The sequence below is a fragment of the Corythoichthys intestinalis genome, chromosome 8 (assembly GCF_030265065.1).
Source record: "Corythoichthys intestinalis isolate RoL2023-P3 chromosome 8, ASM3026506v1, whole genome shotgun sequence".
NCBI classification, from domain to species: Eukaryota; Metazoa; Chordata; class Actinopteri; order Syngnathiformes; family Syngnathidae; genus Corythoichthys; species Corythoichthys intestinalis.
The window spans coordinates 22564555-22585938 of NC_080402.1; the positions used below are offsets into that span (position 1 = coordinate 22564555).

General features: G+C 39.7%; 1 protein-coding gene across 1 annotated transcript; it reads right to left on the minus strand.

Annotated features, from left to right (window-relative positions):
* Positions 1 to 27: 27 nt before the first annotated feature.
* evpla (envoplakin a) lies at positions 28 to 19636 on the minus strand. Its single transcript, XM_057844544.1, has 22 exons — positions 19410 to 19636; positions 16144 to 16243; positions 15905 to 16059; positions 13249 to 13372; positions 13030 to 13161; positions 12906 to 12947; positions 12011 to 12172; positions 11820 to 11927; positions 10840 to 10935; positions 10648 to 10758; positions 10423 to 10569; positions 10185 to 10339; positions 10010 to 10107; positions 6619 to 6791; positions 6372 to 6544; positions 6153 to 6291; positions 5849 to 6042; positions 5612 to 5762; positions 4237 to 4320; positions 4042 to 4149; positions 3858 to 3950; positions 28 to 3771 (listed from the first exon to the last, which is right to left on the minus strand). Exons 1-22 carry the CDS (start codon positions 19445 to 19447, stop codon positions 382 to 384), a joined length of 5973 nt encoding a protein of 1990 aa, XP_057700527.1. The 5' UTR covers positions 19448 to 19636; the 3' UTR covers positions 28 to 381.
* Positions 19637 to 21384: the final 1748 nt, after the last annotated feature.

The following is a 21384-nucleotide window of genomic DNA, read 5'->3' on the forward strand; positions in this document are numbered from 1 at the left end:
TGTTTTACTTAAAAGACTACACAACAAGACATTATAATTTAAATTTATTGAAAGGTGTTTGTTCATAAAGTATCAAACAAGATAGAGGTGAACAGTGTGAAGGATAACCCAAAAGTAATACAGAATCATATTCATCTTAGCATTGCACCATGTCCCAGTATTCCAAAGTAAAGTTATATGGTAGATACTTCATTTGTAATTTTCTTTTTTTATCTTAAATCATAACATGTGCCCACATCTGACACGTTTAGTAAACAAAGGCAATCCTTCTGGTGTGCCTGAGATAAAACACTATGTTCATACAAAGTGATCCCAAGTGTATTGGATCACATTTCCATCCATTACTTCACAAAGCGGATAACTCTTAAATTGTAAACCCGTTTAAAATCTTGCATATCTGTTGTACGCTGGAGTGTAACCAGATTCTTTGGAGGAGGCCGGCAGCATTAGAAGGCCAGAGATTGGATCTCTCTTACAGCGATCAAGGGCTTGCTTGTAGTTGATTTTCTGCTTGGTGAGGGGGTCAGTGATATCCTTCTTGTAATTGCTTTCCGCTTGAATCTCTCTCATCATTTGACTGTCGATCATTTTGGATCCAATAGCATCCAAGATGCTCACCCTTTTGTTGTTGTTGGGATCGATCAGCCCTCCAGTCAGGTGCTGCGCTTCCATGTACCAAGTTGCATTTTCCTTTGGCATCCAGCCTTTCTGGCTGGCTTCTCCCACAGATAAACGCTCTCTGGTCACTGGGTCTTCCACACCAGTATAGGCCTTCTGAGCGTTGAGGAGCCTCTGAAGCTGGCTGTCATCGATGAGTCCTCTGGAAGCTGCCTTGTGAACTGAGTGTCTGTCTTTGGAGGCGATATCAATGATGCCACCGGTTGCTGCCTGAGCTTCCAGAAGCTTTTGAGCTGTAGTGGCATCTATAAGTTTACGCATGGCAGCGCTACGTACAGTGAAGCAGGTGTCGGTGTGTGTGTCCACGATCCCAGCAATTGGATATGTTTGGATAGCACCATACTCAACAGGGGCTGACTTGACTGGCGTGCTGTTTCTTTGGACGAATGAGTTGTACTGGTTCTTTGGCTTGGTTTCACCAGCAACTAGCAAGGCAAACTCTGAGATGTGGAGTTTGCCTTGTTTGTACCGATCTAGATCGTACTGTGTCAGTCGGCCTTCCTTCATGGCCTCTTTAATGGAGTACTGACTGCCGCTCTTGCGATCCTGCAGTACAGATGTCTCGCCATCTGGTCCCACAGAGGTAATCTCCTCCCAATCACACTCAAGCTCCTGCAGATGAATGTACTGTTGGCGATCAATCAGACGCATCACGTAGGCATCATAAGGAGACATGTCTTTTCCAGTGTCTGGATCCAGAATGGTGATTTTGGTGGACACATTGGTTTCTTTGGTCCTGGTTTCAGTTTGTTCCTCTTTCTGCATGCTCAGCAGTAGGTCGCGAAGAGTGCTGTCACGCAAATGGATCTTTTCTTTTTCGTTCAGGATTTCTCTCTCAAGTTGCTGGATATCAGTACCCATCTTGATGCTTCTTTGCCTGCTCATCTGTGTTCTCTCACTCATGAGTCTGCTCTGTTGTTCGAAAGACAAGTTGATGTCATGTTTCTTTGCCTCCAGTGTCCTGAGCTCACGAGTGAGGTTGTCCTTCTCCCTCAATAAGGCGTCTCTGTTCAAAGTCAGGCTAGTTTCTTCTCTTGAATTGCTAGATTTGGAAGTCATCAGATGGGTTGTCTTAGTACTGAGGCGTTTGATTTGATCCTCAGTGTCCTGTCTTGCAAATTTCTGCTTAGAAACCTGTTCCCTCAGGCGATCTCTTTCGTTTTCCACAGCCTGGTCTTTTTCAACACGGACAACTTCTTTGTATACTTTCTTCTCGACAGACTTTTCTTTCTGAAGGACCTCAAGCCTCAGAGTGATGTTACGGATGTCTCTCTGGAGACGCAGTATATCGTTGGTTTCTTTATCCATTTCTGCCCGCAGACCAATTGTCAGCCTCTCCAGTTTCGGGTCTCTCTCCACTTTCAGTACCTCCTCAACAACAATATTTTCTGAAACAGCAGGTGGCGCATGTTCCAGCTGGTGGATACGCAATCTGAGTTCCTTCAATTCCGACTCGGCTATGATCCTCTTTTGATGCTCGTCACTTGCTTTGAGCAGTCTCTCCTTCTCTTCCACCTTTGTTCTTAGTTGCTGTAACTCCAATTCGATGTGACGTCGACTCGTCACTTCTTCATCAAGGCTCCTACCCAGCCTCTCATGCTCAAGCACTTGCCGTGGGTCCTTCTGTAAACGCACAACTTCTTGCACAACCACCTTCTCCTCAGGTCTTTGCCTTTCTAACAATATGTATTTGTTTTTCAGGTCAAACACCAACTCCTCAATTGAACGTCGCCTTTGCGCCTCGTCCCTCAAATCTCTTCTCAGGCGGTCAGCCTCTTTCTCCAAGAGAGGATCCGGTTCATACTTAATGACATCTCTGGTGAGGATTTTGGTCTCGATCTTGGACTTTTCAGCCTTCCACACATCTCTCTCTTTCTTGAGTGTCCTCACTTGATCTTGGAGGAAGTTATAATTGTTGTGGATAATGTTGACTTGGTCATTTAATCTTTGAATCTCTCTCACATTTTCAGGACTTCTCTCTTCCTTCACCACCTCTTGAAGAACTTCCTTCATTTCTACTTTGGGCTTCTGTGATCGCAGGAAATTCACCTCTGAGCCTACCTTTGTGATATCCCTTTCCATGACAGAGCGCTGCGAATTGAATTCTTGTATGTCTTTCCTGAGGCGTAAGATTTCAACCTCTGTGTTTGGATCAATACGGAAAATCTCATTAACAATTTCCTTCACCTCAAATTTGGGTTTCAGAGCCTGAACTTCCCTGTAGCGACTGTGGAGGTCCAACAGCTCTTTGGACAAGGAGTTATTTTCTACTATCTCATTCTCCACAGACGATCGAATCCTCTTTGACTCCGAGATGAGTTCAGGGTCTTGTTCAACCTTTTTAACTTCCTTTGTGATGATTTTGGGCTGGATGTTTGGAATCATTCTTTCAAGGGCGTTAATTTGGCTTCTCAATTGGAATATTTCATCATTTATGATCTTAACCCGGCTAGTCTCCTCAGAAAGTTCGGTTTCAAATACCCGGAGGGATCTCAACATCTCTGGGTCTTTTTCTACCTTCACCACTTCCTTCTTAACTATCCTCTCTTTGATGAGTGGTTTCTTCTGTTGGAGAATCTCAAACTCTGTTCTCATCTGTATGTGCTCCGAGTCAGTAATTCGGATGCTGTCTCTCAGTCTTGATATTTCATCTCTTAGCCTGACAGCTTCTATATCTAGCTGCGGATCTTTCTCAAACTCTGTCACTTCCCTCGTCAACAGTTTTGGTGCTGTATTTTTTATGTTCTCATCAATGAGGGAAATTTTTTTGTTATAAATGTCCAACTCGCTGTGGATGGTGGTCCGTCTCCGGATCTCTTCATGCAGTGTCTTCTGAAACTCTGTTAAGTCAGTCTCCAGTTTTGGGTCACGGTAGTACTGAAGCACTTCTTTTTCCTCTACACGCTCGACTCCTCTGCGATTCTTCAGTGACATCATCCTATCTCTGAACGCTTTTAGATTAGACTCGACATGAAGTGTCCTCTCCCTTTCGTCCTCCAGTTCTCTGGAGACATTATTTAGCTCGAAAGCATTCCTTTGCTGACTTTCCAGCTGCACCTGATGCTGTGCCAACATCTGAACTTTTTCATCGTTCTGTAGCAAAAGAAATGGCAAAGTCAATAAACGATCCAAGGATTCAGCTTGGGTATTACTGTGTTTATCGTAGGCTGCTCACTGACTTGTAAAAGTAGATTGCGGGTCAACCCCATCTGTTTTTGCCATTGACCATTTTCAGCTAATGCCTCAGCGTAGCGGTTGACTAGATCCCTTTCCTGTGGCAGAAAGACACAGGTAACCTCTGCAATTTGCAAGTAAATGCTGAATACAGACAAGAGGCTACTTAATTAAACCTGTGATTGATACCTCTTTCTGAACAGACTCCTCAAGTGTAAGTGTATACGGTCTCTTTGGAACAGTGGCGCCAGCATCTTCAAGCGTACCATTGAATTTTTCAATGTTGGCATCATATTCCTGCATGTCAAGAAGATGGTACATTTTGTTTTAATGTCATCATGCCTTAAATCGTCTGTATTTTGAACATTGCGTGTTATGTCTTACACCAAGTAGATTCTGCAGGTCTTTAGACAAGTCGGTCACTCTGTCCATGTCATTGCCTTTACGCTTCAGGTCGTCCATCACCCTCTGCAGGAAAGTGTCAGTTATAAGTTACAATGATCACAAGTAAGCTAGTATATTACAATTAATTAGGGAGGGACGCTTAAACAGATTTTATACAGCGACCTAAAGAATTTGTATCCATTTTCCATATTCCTGAAAGAACGCTTAGTCTTCTAATTTTGGGTAAGAGAGCGGGTAAAACTAGGCTAGGTTTATACCACAGGTCTGAATGCACAACTCTGATTTTTTGTCATATCTGGTTTTTTTTGGTGTGCCCGTTCAGACTGCCTTTGTCCATTGAGCCCGTTCAAGTAAGACAAATTCGAAGTCCGAGATGCTCTGAGCAAACTGACCTGCATGCGCATCAAAACAAATGACTACGCATGCTGGCTCAACCTCATTCTAGGGTGATTGTATGATGATTTTAAAGAAGAAGACACAAATAACAGACATAAATAATCCCCGTTTAGTCGTTTTTTCCAAGTTTATATGGATTGATGACGCACACACATATGGACAGTTTGCCCTGATTCTCGGCCGTGTAATCAATCTTGACATATTGCTCATTTGGAGCACAGAAAGAATTCTCAGGTTTATCCCACCCCCCTCCACCTAAATTTTATTTATTCATTTTTTTACTGTTGTCAACCCGCCTCTTCCCTAAAAGCTGCGTTCAAGCTAGGCGCTAATGCTAATGCATAGTTCCATCGCTATCGTAGCGCCCCGTCTTTCTCGCTCTTTGCTGACGTAATTGCTGCATTAATTCCGATTTGGGCACTTGACAGTTCAGACCACAGCCACATTCTGGAAAAATGTGGCCCAGATTGGATTTTGACCACATACAAAAGTGACCTAGATGGGATTTAAAATTGTCCACTTTTATGAGACTTTTCACGTTCAGACCGTCAAGTTAATGCCTCACTCGAGTCGGGAGAACACGAAAAAATCAGATTTGTGCATTAAGACCTGCGGTATGAACCTAGCCCTAATCAGTCGTTCGCAGAGCAGATATACAAACATTCACACTCAGATTCATACCTATAGAAAAGTTAGACTTCAAATAATTTGCACATTTTTGAAATGTGAGAGGAAGCTGGAAAAAAACAGAACCACAATACAAACCTCCACAGAATTGTGAGGCAGGCACTACTTGACCACCATGCTTACCCTTTTGAATAGGCTAGATTTTAATCACGTTTTATCAAAATAACCACAGCAGAAAATCCTCACCATGAGCAAAGAACAAAGGAAAAAATAGACAAAGCAAATGCACAGAAAATAAGCCAACTGGATCACAATTAGCGAGTATTCATACCTCCTGTGAGCTCTGCATAGCATTTAACGAATTTGCATCGTCACTGTAGTTGAACTTGTTCTTTGGAAGGTTGTTGAGGAACATATTCAAGGATTTGGCAGAACTTTGGAATTCCTGGTTTTTGGCGCCGGCCTCTTGTAAGATGTTCTCTCTGATAAATTGGGTATATCGTTGAAAACTCAATATTTTTTGTATGGAGATAATTGATCCGGGACCACATCTATCTGTGATTATTACCTCTCCTTCAGCTGGTTTTCAAGGTTTGCATAGCGGTTGTGCAGCTGTTTGACCTCTTTTCTCTGGCGCTGAATATCAGGACAGAACTCCTGATATCCCTGCTGCAAAGAGCTACATAGCTGTTCAGTGGCCTCCAGGTCCTGACTTAGCTTCCTCATCTCCGGCTGAGCCGACGCCACGGCTTTTCGTTGTTGCTAAAAACGGCAAAGGCGATGTAAAATTACTTTTTTTGGTCTGTTTGTTTTTTAGTAATATTGATAGAATTTTTGTGTGGTTCAACAGGAAATTGTAGTTATTTCCTTACATGAAGACTGTCGCTGGCCGCACGGATCGAGTTTGGCACATCAAGTATTGGTCCGTCTTCACTCAACCTCTCCTCAAATCCTGAGATAAGGCCATCCACCTTTTTTATCTGATTCTCCAGGTTTAGGGATGCATTTGCTCTGAAAAAAAAAAAAAAACAAAATTCGAAAAATGAAGTATATTTTCCTTGGGCATCTTTCAAAGCAGGTGTTACACTTACTTCCTGTTGTACAGGTCAGAGAGCCCCGAGAGGCCATCGTATTTGTTTTCAGCATTGTTCAGTTTGATTGGCAATGCGAAGGAGGCACTAGGATCTTTAGCCAGTAAAGGCTGCAGTTCAGCTTTAGCTGAAAGCTTTTCCTGCTCCAGACCTTTTAGTGCCCTTGCAGCTTGCTAAAAGAAAAAAGAAATGTGTATTTTATATTGTTTGATTTAGCTATTAATTCATTTGGTAAAATGTTTCTCACTTCCTGTTCCTTCAGCCTGTTTAACAGATCTGAAGTAGGGTTGGAGTTGCTCAGTGGAAGTCTCATGCGGCCTAGCATGTCTTTATCAGCTCTGTCCAGGTCAGAATTTAGTTTGTCCAAGCGGAGACCCAACTCAGACAGTTTAGGATCCAGCGTAGGAGACGACACTGGGGCTGCAGTGGTAAATGGGTAAAAGTTTTTTCATTACAAGTTGAGCGACAAGTAAGGGGTCTACAGTAACGCTAGTATTTCAAAAGTGTCAAACTCTAGGTCTGGGGGCCCAGGTGTAGCCCACTATGTAATTCTGTACGGTCTGTGAAAGTTAATCATGCGCGTTGATTTTGTTTTTCTCGCCAAGATATAATTCAAATGAAATTTCTATTGAACTCAATAATAGATCGAGGATGACAGAAATTCGAGAAAATTACAAGGCAATTTTTGCCCTATTTAATATTATTAGAAAATTTTAAAATACAAATAAAATGTATTTCTAGTTTTTCCTACTTTCAATAAAAATAATTTTAAAAAAAGGAATATTGAAAGTTTTCCCGTTTTAATAATAACAAATAATGAATTCAAAAATTAAAAATCACGGAATATTTGCTTCTTTCTCAAACAAGACACTTTAGATCATTTTAGGTCAATATTTCTAAAGGATTCATCAACTATCAAAATAGTTGTCAATACATTTGATAATTGGTTAGTTGTCAATAGTCAAATAGTAGTGGAAGCACTACTTGGCAGACATATCGTAGGGCAGGGTTCACTAAATCCGGACCTCGGTGCCACTTTTCCTGTCGTGTTTTCCACATCTCTCTCCCCTAACACACCTGAATCAAATGATTACATCATCAGCAACCACTCCAGAAGCCTAATAATGATCCTGATTATTTTGATTCAGGTGTGTTGGAGGAGGGAGACATGGAAAACACAACAGGAAAAGTGGCACCGAGGTTCAGATTTAGTGAACCCTGTCGTAGGGTGACCAAACATCCTCTTTTGCCCGGACATGTCCACTTTTCACATCCTGTCCGGGGCATCTAGTGGGGTTTTATAAATTCATGAAAATGTCCGGTTTTTATTAGTTTTCACGGGACCAATTTGCGTGAAATTGACTGACGCTTTACACAGAATAGTACGGTACTGTGCTGCCTGTGACGTCTTCCAAAAGAGCCTGCACAGTTGTTAAGACTATTATTACGATCAGTACATATATAATCAAATGCTCTTTCACCCAAAAGAGTAATTAAGACAAAAATACCTTTATTCTACTTTGTATACAAAATTGCGCATGCGTGCGCAATCACAGACTGGCTTTGTCATGGCGTCAACTGTCAATTCTCATTCACAAACAAACCATTGTCCCGACAGGAGCTCACATGCTATCGGTATGTACACGTGCGAAACTTACTTTTCAGCAACTGTTGACTTCTGTCGGAGCTTTGGACTAGTGTGGATTTGTAAAATAACGTTCGGGGTCGCATTGTTGCGATGATTGTAAACTTTTATAGCAATATTTTATTTCGCCTCGGCTACCGGTGCTCACTAATAGGGTAGCTGTCAGTGAGCTAAGCCGCGCTAGGCATTATAGGGAATGTAGTTTTAAACTGCTGCATTTGGAGACATGCTGGCTGAATCGTTTGTTAGTATAATTCGGTTATTGTTTGTGTGCAATCTAGAACATTGCATAAGAATAACAATTGAATGGGAAAAACAATTTGTCAACAACAATTGTTGTGATAGTAATTTCATAGACTTTGTATTATATATCTATGTATGTATAATTATGTCGACGGGGAACATCCGTCATACACTGCGCCACGCCTTCAAGTTGGGAGCCTACCCACATCAAGAGGAGTTATTCTCAAACACACGCACGCAGTGATTTAATGCCGGATTTCGGTTAAAAAAAGTATGAAAGCTGTAATGCATACAAAAAGGAAGGGTTGTCTCAGGAGTGATTTGTTCAAGGATTCAAGGTAACTATTATATGTGTCGTACCATGCATGCATTTTGAAACGTGAATAAATCAATGGGAGAATTTAGCCGCAACAGCATTAGCGTTAAACTTCGCAATATTTATGTAAAATAACTGGTAACTGCTCGGTTTTTTGCTTTTAACCAAAAATCGAGACTGTTTTACATTCATATTTAAAGAATTCAGAGATTTAAGCATTTATTCACAAGAGTTTTCAACGCAAAAAACTATTTGTTGTACTAAGGGGGACGCCACATTGGCTAACAGACTAGCATCACATTCGACATATTTACGTAAAATAAGTGCTAACTGCTTGTTTTTTTGCTTTTAACCTAGAATCAAGACTGTTTTACATCCATACATATAAATAATTTAGGGATTTAATCATTTATTCACAAGAATTTCAATGTAAAAAGCTCTTTGTGGTGACAAGGCGGTGCCACAATGACAAAGACTAGCATCACATTCAACATGCTTATGTAAAATAAATGCTAACTGCCCGTTTGTTTTTTTTGTCTTTCGTTTGCTTTTAACCAAGAATCGAGACTGCTTTACGTCCATATCTATAAAGAATTCAGGGATTTAAGCATTTATTTGCAACAATTTCAACGTAAAAAGCTCTTTGTGGTGACAAGGTGGCGGCGCAATGACTTAAAGACTAGCACCACATTAGACGTATTTACGTAAAATAAATGCTAACTTTCCGTTTTTTTTTTTTTTTTAACTTTTAACCAAGAATCGAGACTGTTTTAACTCCATATCTATAAAGAATTCAGGGATTTAAGCATTTATTCACAAGAATTTTCAACCTTATAAAGCTCTTTGTATTTCCACTCGGTCAGCTTTGACGGAGATAGGCCCCCTATTAATCGGCCACGCGTAATCGGCCTCGCGCCTCATCAATATCATTATGAAGTCTATGGTAATTTATAAAAATGTTTAGTTGGCACATTGCCTACTGTGTGTGTGTATTGACTGGACTACATTTCCATGAGTCCGTATTATATTATTATTATTTTCTAATCATCATTCCAGTCTTTTTGGGTTTTTTTTTTTGCGCGCGTTTTTATTGTTCAATTATTTTTTAGGAATAATAAAGCCTGTTGAGTTACCTCTGAGAATTTAAATTTGTTTCTTGGGTTATATACTGTGTGGCTATAATTTTTTAAAAATAAAACTGTTTCCTTTCCAGACGGAGGAGGCACACTTTAAATATATTAAAGTGATACAGGCATCTTTGAGTGAACTTCGGGTAAAATTCAAGTAACTGGTGGCTGGGCCGAGGGTCCTCTTTTTTTAAAATGAAAATATGGTCACCCTAACATATTGGCTCTTTGAATACAAGTATAACTATGCTGTGGCCCACGACAAAGATGAGTTTGACACCTCTGAAACTTTTGGTTTGATCGTGACCTGATTGCAGGGACTTCGCCATCTCTGACTTGTGATTCTTAAGTTCTGCTGCCAGAGCAGCTCTCCTCTTCTTAATGTCGCCCAGTTCACCACCCAAACTAGACATATAAAATAGGCATGGCGTTGTAGTTTCAATTCATCACTGACATGTTTTTGCAATTAGGCTGTTTCTTACACGTCCACTCTGTTGATTGCCTCTGGATCAGGAGGTGGGATCATGAAGCAAACCCCTGGGAAGGAGTTAGCGACCCCTTTGTTGTTTATGACATCCCAGTTCTCATTGTCAGAGTTGGATTTCAGGGTACACTTCTCGCCTCTTGACAGAGGTCCCTTAATGACGAAATAGAAATACCGTACAGTGAAATCCTGTTCCTCTATCAGTATGATGATTTTTATGAGTTGCAATCCTCTACCCTGTTTGACTCCCAATCGCAGAGGGACTCCAATGTAACCGTTCTGTTTGGGGGTGTTCGACGTTGCTTCAGTGGAGCAATTGTGGTGCTGCGCTTTCTCAGATCTGCCAGTAACTTCTCACTGTCCTGCAAAGCTTTCTCTTCCGTCTTGTGGGAAAACAGACAAAAACAAATGTTTTAATCACGGCTTTTATGAAAAATATTAAAGTATACTAAGTTTCATACCTCAAGCTGCAGCATCATCTCAGAGTTGCTCTTCCTATTGGCGAGCTTCGGGTCTAAACTACTGTTGAGTTTGTTGAGTGTTTCAGAGAGTTGATCTGCGTCCATTTGGTACTGTTTATTAAAGCAATGCAAAACACAATAAGTTTTTGTCAAACCACATTATGCAAGTCTGGATTGATATTCCTTTATTACCTTTTTGTACTGTTCCAAATTGTCAAGGTGTGTCTCCTGACAAATGCACAAGTGAAGGAACTTCTGCCATTCGTTGCGTACTGCGTCTCTCTGAGTCTGCAAGGGTAAGGTTCCCAGAATTGTAGTTTAGTGCAATTTAGTGACCATCTTGTTTTTCCGTACATTGTACAGAGTAGTACTTCAACTGAAAAAGCATGATATTTTTTGGACTATAAGTCGCACCTGAATATCCTGTAAATCGCTCTGCTCCAAAATGTACAATGACGAAAAAAAAAAAAAAAAAAAAAAGAATCGCACTGGTGTATAAATTGCATTTTGGAGGGTAAATTTATTTCATCACAGACCAAGGACAAATATTGCATATAGTAAAAAATAATGAAATGGAGAACAACAGGCGAAATTGACATCTGTTAATGAAAAAGAATTACAGTTATCACGATAACTATAGTCCTCAATAGCCGCTTTCGCACTGTAGGAATTATCCGCAGCTCCTAGAACCTTTTCCAGAACCATTTTAGTTCCTGCTCTGAGGTAGGGACTTTCAGTGGGGCTGTAGGAACTTGATTACGTAGGTGTTTGGTGATTCGCTGAAATCAGCAGCTATGCCGCTTCCATACTCGCATGTCTCGAGGAGCCGCCATATTTTTAAAAAACTACCCTGTACGAAATCTGTGTGCTCTTCCAGTCTCGTCGTTAGACACTGGATTTGCCGCGGTGTCCTTGGCGGTCTTCATTTCACTGTTTTCTGTTCAGCTGAGTTTTCACGGTTTTATTTTGCCAGCGGTGGGTGTGGCGAGTAAATAATGGTTCACTGGCGCAAACTACAAAGCCACGGCAGTTCATATCAGACGCAGTACCCATGTACAAACACGACTGCCTGGCGAAGGATGGTTCCTATAACTACTGGAGAGGCCTATAAATATAAGAACTAAACATGATAAACCTAATTGACCAACTAGTAGAGCAGAGGAGTTGCTTACTTGAATGGTAGCACTGGCTGGGTGCTTGAGCTCAATCAGTCTGTCACCTTCATCCTGAAGTTTGTTCACCTCACTCTCGTGTGACAGCAGGCTGTTGTTCTTGAAATTCTGTTAATTAAAGGTATGTTTCATCATGTTAACAAACACAATGTCTCCATTTCCAATACTACTGATTAAAAGTCACTTCTGACCTCGTACTGCCTACGGACATCCGGAGGATCCGCCATACGGTCGCTCCAGTCCTGCTTCTTGATCTTATCCTGTTCTTCTCCCAGAAAAACCAACTCCTTGTTGCAGCCTTGCATGTACTCATAAAGGCTGTTCAAATAGTGGCCACGCCACTTGGAGGTTTCCTTTGAGGAGGGGGGAAAAAAACATTTTTGATGCCCATTTGCGGCAAAACGAGTGTTTTTTTTGTCTTTTACAGTTTTTTCATTGGCATTGGAGTGTAAGGCTTATCTACTCTCAGTTCCAATCTTGCATATAACCATTTTTATTACAGATTTGCACTGTTTGTGACTACACAACAGGATTATAAAGTCATAACAGTGGCACTCGTCCACTGGCTGGAAGTCAGAAAAGTTCACTTCTAACCTGAATAGCATAATGCATTCATGTACTGGGGTTGGACTAACCCTAATCATTGAACATAATTGTTAAAGAGTGGCATGAGGAACATTCTAATGAAGTTGAGCATCTCGTATGGCAAAATCCCCAGACTTCAACATTATCGAGCATTTATGGTGAAAGAGTTAGAGGGTATTCTACTGAAGGAAGGCTTAAAATTCCTTTGGAAACAATTCACAAGTTGTATGAATCAAGACCTCAGAGAATTGAGGCTGCATTTGCCGCAAAAGGCGGACCTACACCATATTGAATTAGTTTTTGTGGATTTTTAAAGGTGTTTCTATTATTTTGTCCAACCACTGTATGACATAAATGTGACAAAGCAAAACAGATGTTGGATATACAGTATGACTTTAATGTAAGAAGCCAATGAACAATACGAGTCCATGCTTTTCTTCTTGATAAATTGAAATTCAAACAGATTTTAGAATCTTGTCAAATATTTATCAAGGCACTCACTAGAAGTTTGTTGTACTGCTTCTTGAGGGCCATGTAGTTTTCCTACGAAAGAAGACAAAATATTATGAACAACAATAGAAAATGTGTCACACTGAAGATTTCGTGTTTGGCACTCTGAGTTTACCTTGGTACCGGCAGAGCTCACACAAAGCTGCGAGTTGTATGCTTCGATCTGCTGGTGCAGGAGTCTGTGAGAAGCGATCTGCTTCTCCAGTTCTGGCATTGTGGGCCCATACACGTCACTGCCTACTTGTTTCTAAAAACGTACACACAGAAGCAATTGAATGACTGTTGTTGACATTGTAATGTTCTGGGAGGTGTTAGACTATTCTGTGACACCTACTTGCTTCTCATTGAAAACAGGCGCCCAGTCAATCCTGGGCATCAGCGACACGTCATCAATTTGCTCATAGATGTCTCGATAGAATGTGCAGTCCTTTAGCCAGCGCTCGTGGAGATGGAGGACACTGGGAATAAAAAAAGGCATAAAGATTCAACTATTAAAAGCAACAAAATTTGCAAATTGAATGTCTTTAAGGTCATGGTAATGGACACTGTCTTCAACAAAGTAGAAGAGTTCAGTCAAGCCAACTGAACTGTTCTGGTTTGTTGAAGACGTTTCACTTTTAATTCAAAGGCTTTTTCAGTTCCCATGTTTAGAGCCTCTCTACCCTTTGAATCAGGTGTCAGGCATTGTTTGAGGCAGAAAAGAGGTTACGACTCCAACTTCCTCCGCTATTCAGAGATGTTGTTTTTAGTTTGACATAGATAGCGTCTTTTACACCTAAATCAAACCAGCAATCCTCCCTATCCAGACTTGGAATATCCGTTCTTGAGATACAATAGGTCTTGTGGTTATTGGCAGACAATGAGTTAATGATAACTATTCATTCATCTTGCGTGCCTCTTATCCTCACAAGGCACTCACAAGGGTCGTGGGGGTGCTGAAGCCTATCTCAACTAACTATGGGCAGTAAGCAGGGTACACCCTGAATTGGTTAATTAATAGTAAATAATTTCTTATTTATTTATTTAAAAAATAAATAAATAAATAAATTTAAATAAATTATATATATATATATATATATATATATATATATATAGGTTAGTGTCCTTTTTTTTTTTTTTTTTACATTACAGCGGGAAAAACTTTTTTCTCTTTTTTTTGACTTGTGAAAAAGATGAAACTGCAATTATTCTCAGTTTGTTAAAAATATTTGCCAATTTCATTTCAACGTTATTTTATTCATTACTGATAGACTTTAAAATGTAATTATGGGCCATAACGAGGGTTTTTGTTTTTATTCATTCTTAGTTTATATTAAAATTTAATACCATTTCATTTATACATAAGAAATTAGAAATAATATATAAATGTTAGAGGTGGGAATCTTCTGGCACCTAACGATTCGATTACGATTCAATTATAAATCGATGATTGATGCGCCTCTCCAGCCCACTCCCAGCTATTAACTGCTTTAAATGTTTCGTACAATAGTTCTAAAAGTACAAAAATCCTGTCAGGCTTAAATAAACTACTATTTCAGTGTCAAGTTAACAGTTAAAAACAGTAAATTAACAGTTAAAAACAGTAAATAAAATACTCAAGTCCTTATGCTGTATCAGCAGCTTTAAACTACATTCAATTAATTTAACGTTGTGAATCAACCAAAAGTGGTTAAAATTACTCTCGTTATTCCATAATTTGCCTTCTGTCTACTTTCGACATGTGAAAATTTTAAAACTGTTGCATCATTTAAGGATGGATTCAAGTCAAGATTTTGCCGATTCAGGATTATTTTAGATAAAAAGTTAATTAGGTTCGCTCGGAAGGTCCGCTACAACAGTCTTCCAGAGCAGTCTACTGCTTTAAGATGGCGGGTGTTTACTAAAGTGCCGAAGACCGCGCTGACTGTGTTTTAGTTCCGCTTTACTTGGCATATTTTAATAATCGGAATTTGGATGTTTGTGAATCATGCTCAAATCTTCTGCGGCCGAATCGCAAATAATCTAAGAATTGGAAATATCGCACACCTCTAGTATATACAGTATGTACTGTATAATTATACTCCTATAGTCAAGCTGCACCTGACTATAATACCATATTTTTCGGACTATAAGTCGCACCTGAATATAAGTCGCACCCGCCCAAAAATGTGCATTGAAGAGGACACAAGAGAACAGATATGTCATATTGAAAGGCAATTTAAAATAAAAACACAAGAGAGAACAACATTCTGAATAAGTGTACAGTATGATAATTTTACATGATGCATGAACAACGAAATGCGAAGGTGGCCGGTATGTTAACTTAACATAGCTATTAAGAGTTATTCCGATAACTATAGCATAAAAAACATGCTAACAAGTGTATCAAACCATCAGTGTCACTCCAAAAAAAACAAAATAACATGTAAAATGATAAAAAAAATGTGTATAATTTCACACATAAGTCGCTCCAGGGTATAAGTCGCACCCCCAAAACTGCTCCGAAAAATACGGTACACACTCTTCAAATTGTAAAAGAAAACTATTTTTACTGTATATAAACTGCACTGGACCATAAGATGCTGGTGCCCACATTGTATTATGTATTTACACTAAAAGCGATGCAGCTCATTAGCTTGTCAAAATCCATGAGGGAGAAAAAAAGTAACGGTTTATAGCCTAAAAAAATCACGGTATAATTGAGAGATGGCGTCCAAATATGTGGACATCACATTTTGGGTCATGTAGGCCACATTTGTACTATACCACATATTAATATTTTGGCCTACATGACCAGAAGTATGATGCCCATTTATGTTGACACCAGGTTTTTTTGAGGCTTAATTTCTTAAATTAACGATACCACTTGCCCTATAAAGTATTAAAGCATATCGTGAATCTCATCTGCCGAGGGAGCAACAATATAATCTCACGACACTAAATTTAGAGACATCACAAATGCAGTCTTGGAAAGACTTAGAGTCAAGTTGCAAAAAAAACTGATAACTCACTCGCTTTCAATCTCTCTGGCTTGCGGGTGTTTGAGCTTCTTGGCTTTGTCCACATCCAAGAAGAGGTCTTCCAGCAGGCTCTCAGCTTCACCCAAAGTGTCGCAGAGTTCATTTTGATGTTTCAAAGGAAGTTCTTTCTTATCATTTTCTGCATCCTGGTGAAAAATGACACTGTCAAGCTAGGGAATTCTAAAAACTAAATGAAGGAGGTTTTTGTGTGTCTTTTTTTTTTTTTTTACCTCAGCCAAGAGTTCCTCAGAACGCAGGATGTCCTTCTCCACCACATCTGCATTCTTTTGCATCTGAGCAATCAACAGGGCCAGGTTGCTGGGCTGGGTCCTGCAAGTTGAAGACACAATCTTAAAGAATGGAGAGCCACCTTGCTAGTTGTCAGAAATTTTAAGAGGCTTGAAAACAGCCATGGAAAAATCTAAATGGCAGATGTTCTTTTACTTTTTTTGTGTGTGAAGCTTGGCTTTGGAAGGCTGCATTTTACCCACAATTTGAGCTAATAACTCAACATTTACCAGACATACCTGTTGATTTTCACCAAAACACGGTTGCAATTCCCTTTAAAAAATGGATTTGGTCATAGCATTTCTTAGTTCGAAGCAGGGATGTGCATGGATAGATAAACCCATATTATTTTTCCTACACCAGGCCCTCTGACCTGAATAAAATATGAGCCCTCTCTTTCAGAAGTAAAAAAAGATAATAATAATCCTTATTAGTTACCAAATCGCTCTCAAAGTGTTTTGATATCTGACTTGAGTCGTTGAGAATCGTTCCCTTCACTGATCTGCAGTTGACATATGCTGCCCTTCACTTATTTATTTTTATTAGAGTTGTCCGATAGCTGATAATATCGGCTATTAAAAGCATTTTAAAATGATATCGGATAATATCGACATCGGTTTTGACCCAGTATGCATGTTGCCTTCAAAGTTAACGTAGAAGCCTTCTGCCATAGTACAAGGACTGGTCACAACCTAGCACAGCAGTTATACTTGTTGGCCATAAGATATCTCTAAACTAAGATGCTTGGGATTTGTTATGTGAGCATTTGCATTCATGGTGCAAAAATTAAATGAACAATAATTGATTGAAAAATTATTAATATGTTAGGTCCACGACCGCATGTATCGGTATCGGTTTTGATATCAGTTGGTATGGTTGGTATCGGATTTTTGGAGTTGAACAATATCGGGATATCGGTTAAAAAGTCATTATCGGTTAACTATTTTTTATCAATTGTTTTGAACCTCTTCATAGAAGTAAAAACCTAAGTCAAATATTGGTGCTGTCAAAGTTAATGGTTTAACTTTTGCTGTGGCTTAAAAGCTTTACTTTTGATTACATAATAAAATTTTAAGTTTTTTTCCTCTCAATTGTATGGATAATTTTGCAGATAGATGCAGATATTTTTGGTGGGCTTGAGCACCATCCCCTCAAATATCTATGCATGTGCCGGTGTCACAGAAAAATGTACTTATTGTTTTTTTTTCTTCTGTATTATAACGAAGATGTTAAAAAATATTTGGGGGAAAATTCTGCCTACAGTATGTTTAACAATGATCGTATTTTAGACTTTGGATTCTGAAACATGTCAAATAAACATCGAATCTGGTGTTTCTTCTTTATGCTCAACCAATCACAAGTTAGCATCATGTAAGACAAATATTTTCAATGCCCTCAGCCACTCCCGACACGTTCTTCAAATGCTCGCCATTCCACAGAAGCTGAGTATCATTGCTCCTCCATTTCTTCTTCATGTCAACGCCATATGAAGAATTATGCAATTATCAGCACTTGACTGAGACAATATAGTTACTTTCCCTAAGGGCTATCATTTTAACTCATTGGATTCCATTGACAGCGATAGACATCCAATCCAGGGTTAGGGTTCTCTTTTGCATGAACATATTTTGCGATGTGCATTAAAAAATATATATATATATATATATAAATAAATAATTATGAATAAACTAAATGAATTGAAAGATCCATTTGGGTGGAAAAAAACCAATGATTTAAACAACAATTCATTTGGGTGGAAAAAAAATCAATGATTTAAACAATATTACATTTTAAAAATTGTAATAAATTGGGAAAAAGAAGAATTCAAATAAGTGTGGAATGAGTAGATTTTGCTGTGGGCATTTTATTGATCTATTTCGCTTTACAATTCTCTTGTGATCTCACATATCTTAACTCTTCAGCTGCCATTGACAGCAATAGATGTCCCATTCATTCCAACTGGGAGGGGCTGGAAGCGATAATAATCGCTTCCAGCCCCTCCCAGTTGAAATGGATGGGACGTCTATTGCTGTCAATAGATGTTTGCAATATAATTTTCCCTCTTTTACTAACTACTACAAAACACACACGAACTTTGTGACCTGGGATAGTGGTTGATAAAATGATCATTTTAGAATAGATGTCCACTGTAGCGACCACTGTCCCTGAAAAGCTTAATGTTGAATGCTCAAACATTGATTACAGTACATTTAATTCCAATTGTTTCATGTGCATTGTTGCAAAAGTGGCATAAAGAGAATAGTGAATAGTCACAAATAACAGAGTAAGCGTAATATGACGGAGGAGGTTCGATAATCTGATTAGCCGCCTTGACGAACTGGATTATCAACATAATTGTGCAGGGTTTGTCTGCATTCTTCACCCAGAAAGATCACGGCGCTGCAAACACTCCCTCATTCAAATGTGAAAACGCCCGAAAGGCCGCATTTTACTGAAAAGGGGTATTTGGAAAAAGATCAAATACATAAGAATTTATAAGGAATTCATTTTAAAATTAGAGTTTTAGATAACATAACGTGCCTGAGGCCTGATAATCTCGGTTTCTCACAATTAGCAAAGTAATTACTTGTAAAGTCTTACCCCTATTTCTTTTATTCATATGTACCGTTGAGTCATGTTGCAAATTGAATTGCTGGGCATGGTAACAAACCAACGCCCGTATACTGTGAAGGACAGTTCAGTTAAAGGGCGCCCAACCCTCATTGCGTCACAGCTGACTGACAGCATGCACGCAAGTGACAGATCAGTGTAAGTGATGCACAATTCTTTTCCAAGCTGTGCTTTGTATAAATTACTTCAATCTTCTAATACTCTCAGTTCAAATGGATTGGACATTTATCAACGTCAATGGGAGTTAATTGACAGATCCCAGTGAGGAAATCTTAATTATGTGTTGTATTAGAAAGCCAACCCGAAAAGTGAGGCTGGCAATATTGAGTTTATATCTAAAAGTGCATTTCGAGTTTTGACTAACTTTCTAATCTCAGACATGTTGGGAAAACACAGCATCAAGTCAATGATGCAGCTTCTCATCAAATCTGTTGACTAGCTCTTATAACTGGCTAAGGAAGCAGAGACACAAAGGAGGCCAACAGCACGTTAAGGAAACCTGAAACACTCCTGAGTGGAGGTGTAACAAGTATAAGATACAATGGAAGGATGGAAAAATGTATGAAAAAAAATTTACCTGTTGACCTTGACCGAACTTTCTTTTTTCCGAAACATCCTGGCGATGGGGTGTGAGGTGGACCGAGATCCGGCTGAAAGTCTCAGTCCCTCTCTTACTCCTCTTTTGCGTGTCTCACTCACCCCGCTTCCCCCACTAAGAGTCTCCTCTTCCTTGGGGTCTTGCTGTCAAAGTCTAAACACAGCAAAAGGCTTACCTACACTCCTTCATATCGGTACGGGAGTACCTCCTTCCAGGCGGCCGAGCAGGTGTGTCGCCGCCCAGACATCCACCTTGCATATGGAGGACCGGACTGACCAGTTTTGTCCTCCTCCCATTTCGGGGCCTTGCCCTTCCTTTTCATCGGGGCTCATTCACCACCACTATGAAAAAAGGTTATTGCCTCCATACTGCTGTAGTGGAGGCTACATTAAGCGTGGATTTCAATTTAAGACTGATAAATCACCTGGGGTTCACACATTGGGTTGGACATATATGAATTAGTTTGATAGTGAATTTGAAAATCCATCTGAAAGTTTGACACGCCTAAGTTTATTCATTTTTGTTGATGCAGTCACTTGCGCTGCACCCATTTTAGTCTACTTCAAATATTATTCATCTTACGGATCACCGATTGAAACTTTGGCAGTATAGACGGGTGCAGTTATGAAAAAAAGGCACCTAACCCTAAAAAAATGCAACACAAGGTTTCTCAACTGTTTTTTGTCGTATTAGGTGTACTAAATAACATATCAAAGGTTTACCAAAATATGACCACTGAAAAGGTGTTATTTTCAAGATGGCATCCAAGATGGTAAAAAAAACAAAACAAAACATTAAAATAGCCTAACTCTGTCATTATTTTTCAGACCAGTAGCACCTCCAAAAATTTTTCATAGGGGTGGCCAGATAGGGCCACTTAAAATCTTGGGGTGGCACACCAAAACTAAAAGCCATAATTTCAGGTTTTCATTATATTATTGCAGTAAAAAGGTCAGGGGAAAACTATCAGAAAGACTTAAAGTGCCTGTGACACGAAAAAGCATGTTTATTTCATAATACACGCGGTATTTTATGCTCCTGAATTATATGGACCGCTTGGATGTGTGTCGAAGCGATCGCTATATTTATTTAGTTTTTTTTAATCCCGCGCCATGTAAATGAGTTACTTTCGGCTTCGGTCTTGCATTGAGGAGGACGGCACTGTGACGTGTACGAGAGTCCTCTTCACTATACAGCATTACTGTTGTGTATGAGGACTAAGGATTCAGCTGATTTTGCGGATCAATACGTTTATTTTTCGCATCACGCCAGCCAAACGGCTGCAGAAAAATCTTGCTGTATGAGGGAGAGGCGTGTGCGCCTTTTTTTGAGTTTCAAAAGGTTCCCATTCACCGTGGGCCAAAACAAGCCCTACTACTGTGGGACCATTGGACTTACGAGGAAGTGAGTAAACATTGTGTTTTGTATTATGTCAAATACTGAGATCATTTTAATATGTAGGTGGCTTGCATTTTGTGGCTGACATGCATGCGGGGCATGCATCCACCCGCCGGGAGAGCAATATATTCGGCTTATTGTGCTCATGTGCCCAGTGTTCTGTCAAATTTTCCGACCGATCAGAAATTGCAACTTTTGAGTTAAAAATAGCCGCGAATACAGCGATTACAAAGTAAACACTACAAACTTTCTTTGAATTAAGGACTACTTACGTTTGATTATTGATAGGCATGTAAAAAGCTCTCCTCATGCACATTAGCTGCACGTTAGCTGCACAACAACTGCAGCCGCCCTCCTCCGGGGAACGATCTGTAAATTGCTCTCCGGCGAAGACAATCGACAACCCAGTCATGTCAAAACATCCGGGCTAGTTATGTGTGATTTTCCGCTTAAAAGACTTTGAAACATCACTCGGTTCGGGTTAGCATGTCGACTAGCTGTCACGCCTCTTGGCTTGTTTACATTCTCCCAAGCCGGGGAAGGAAAATGACATAAG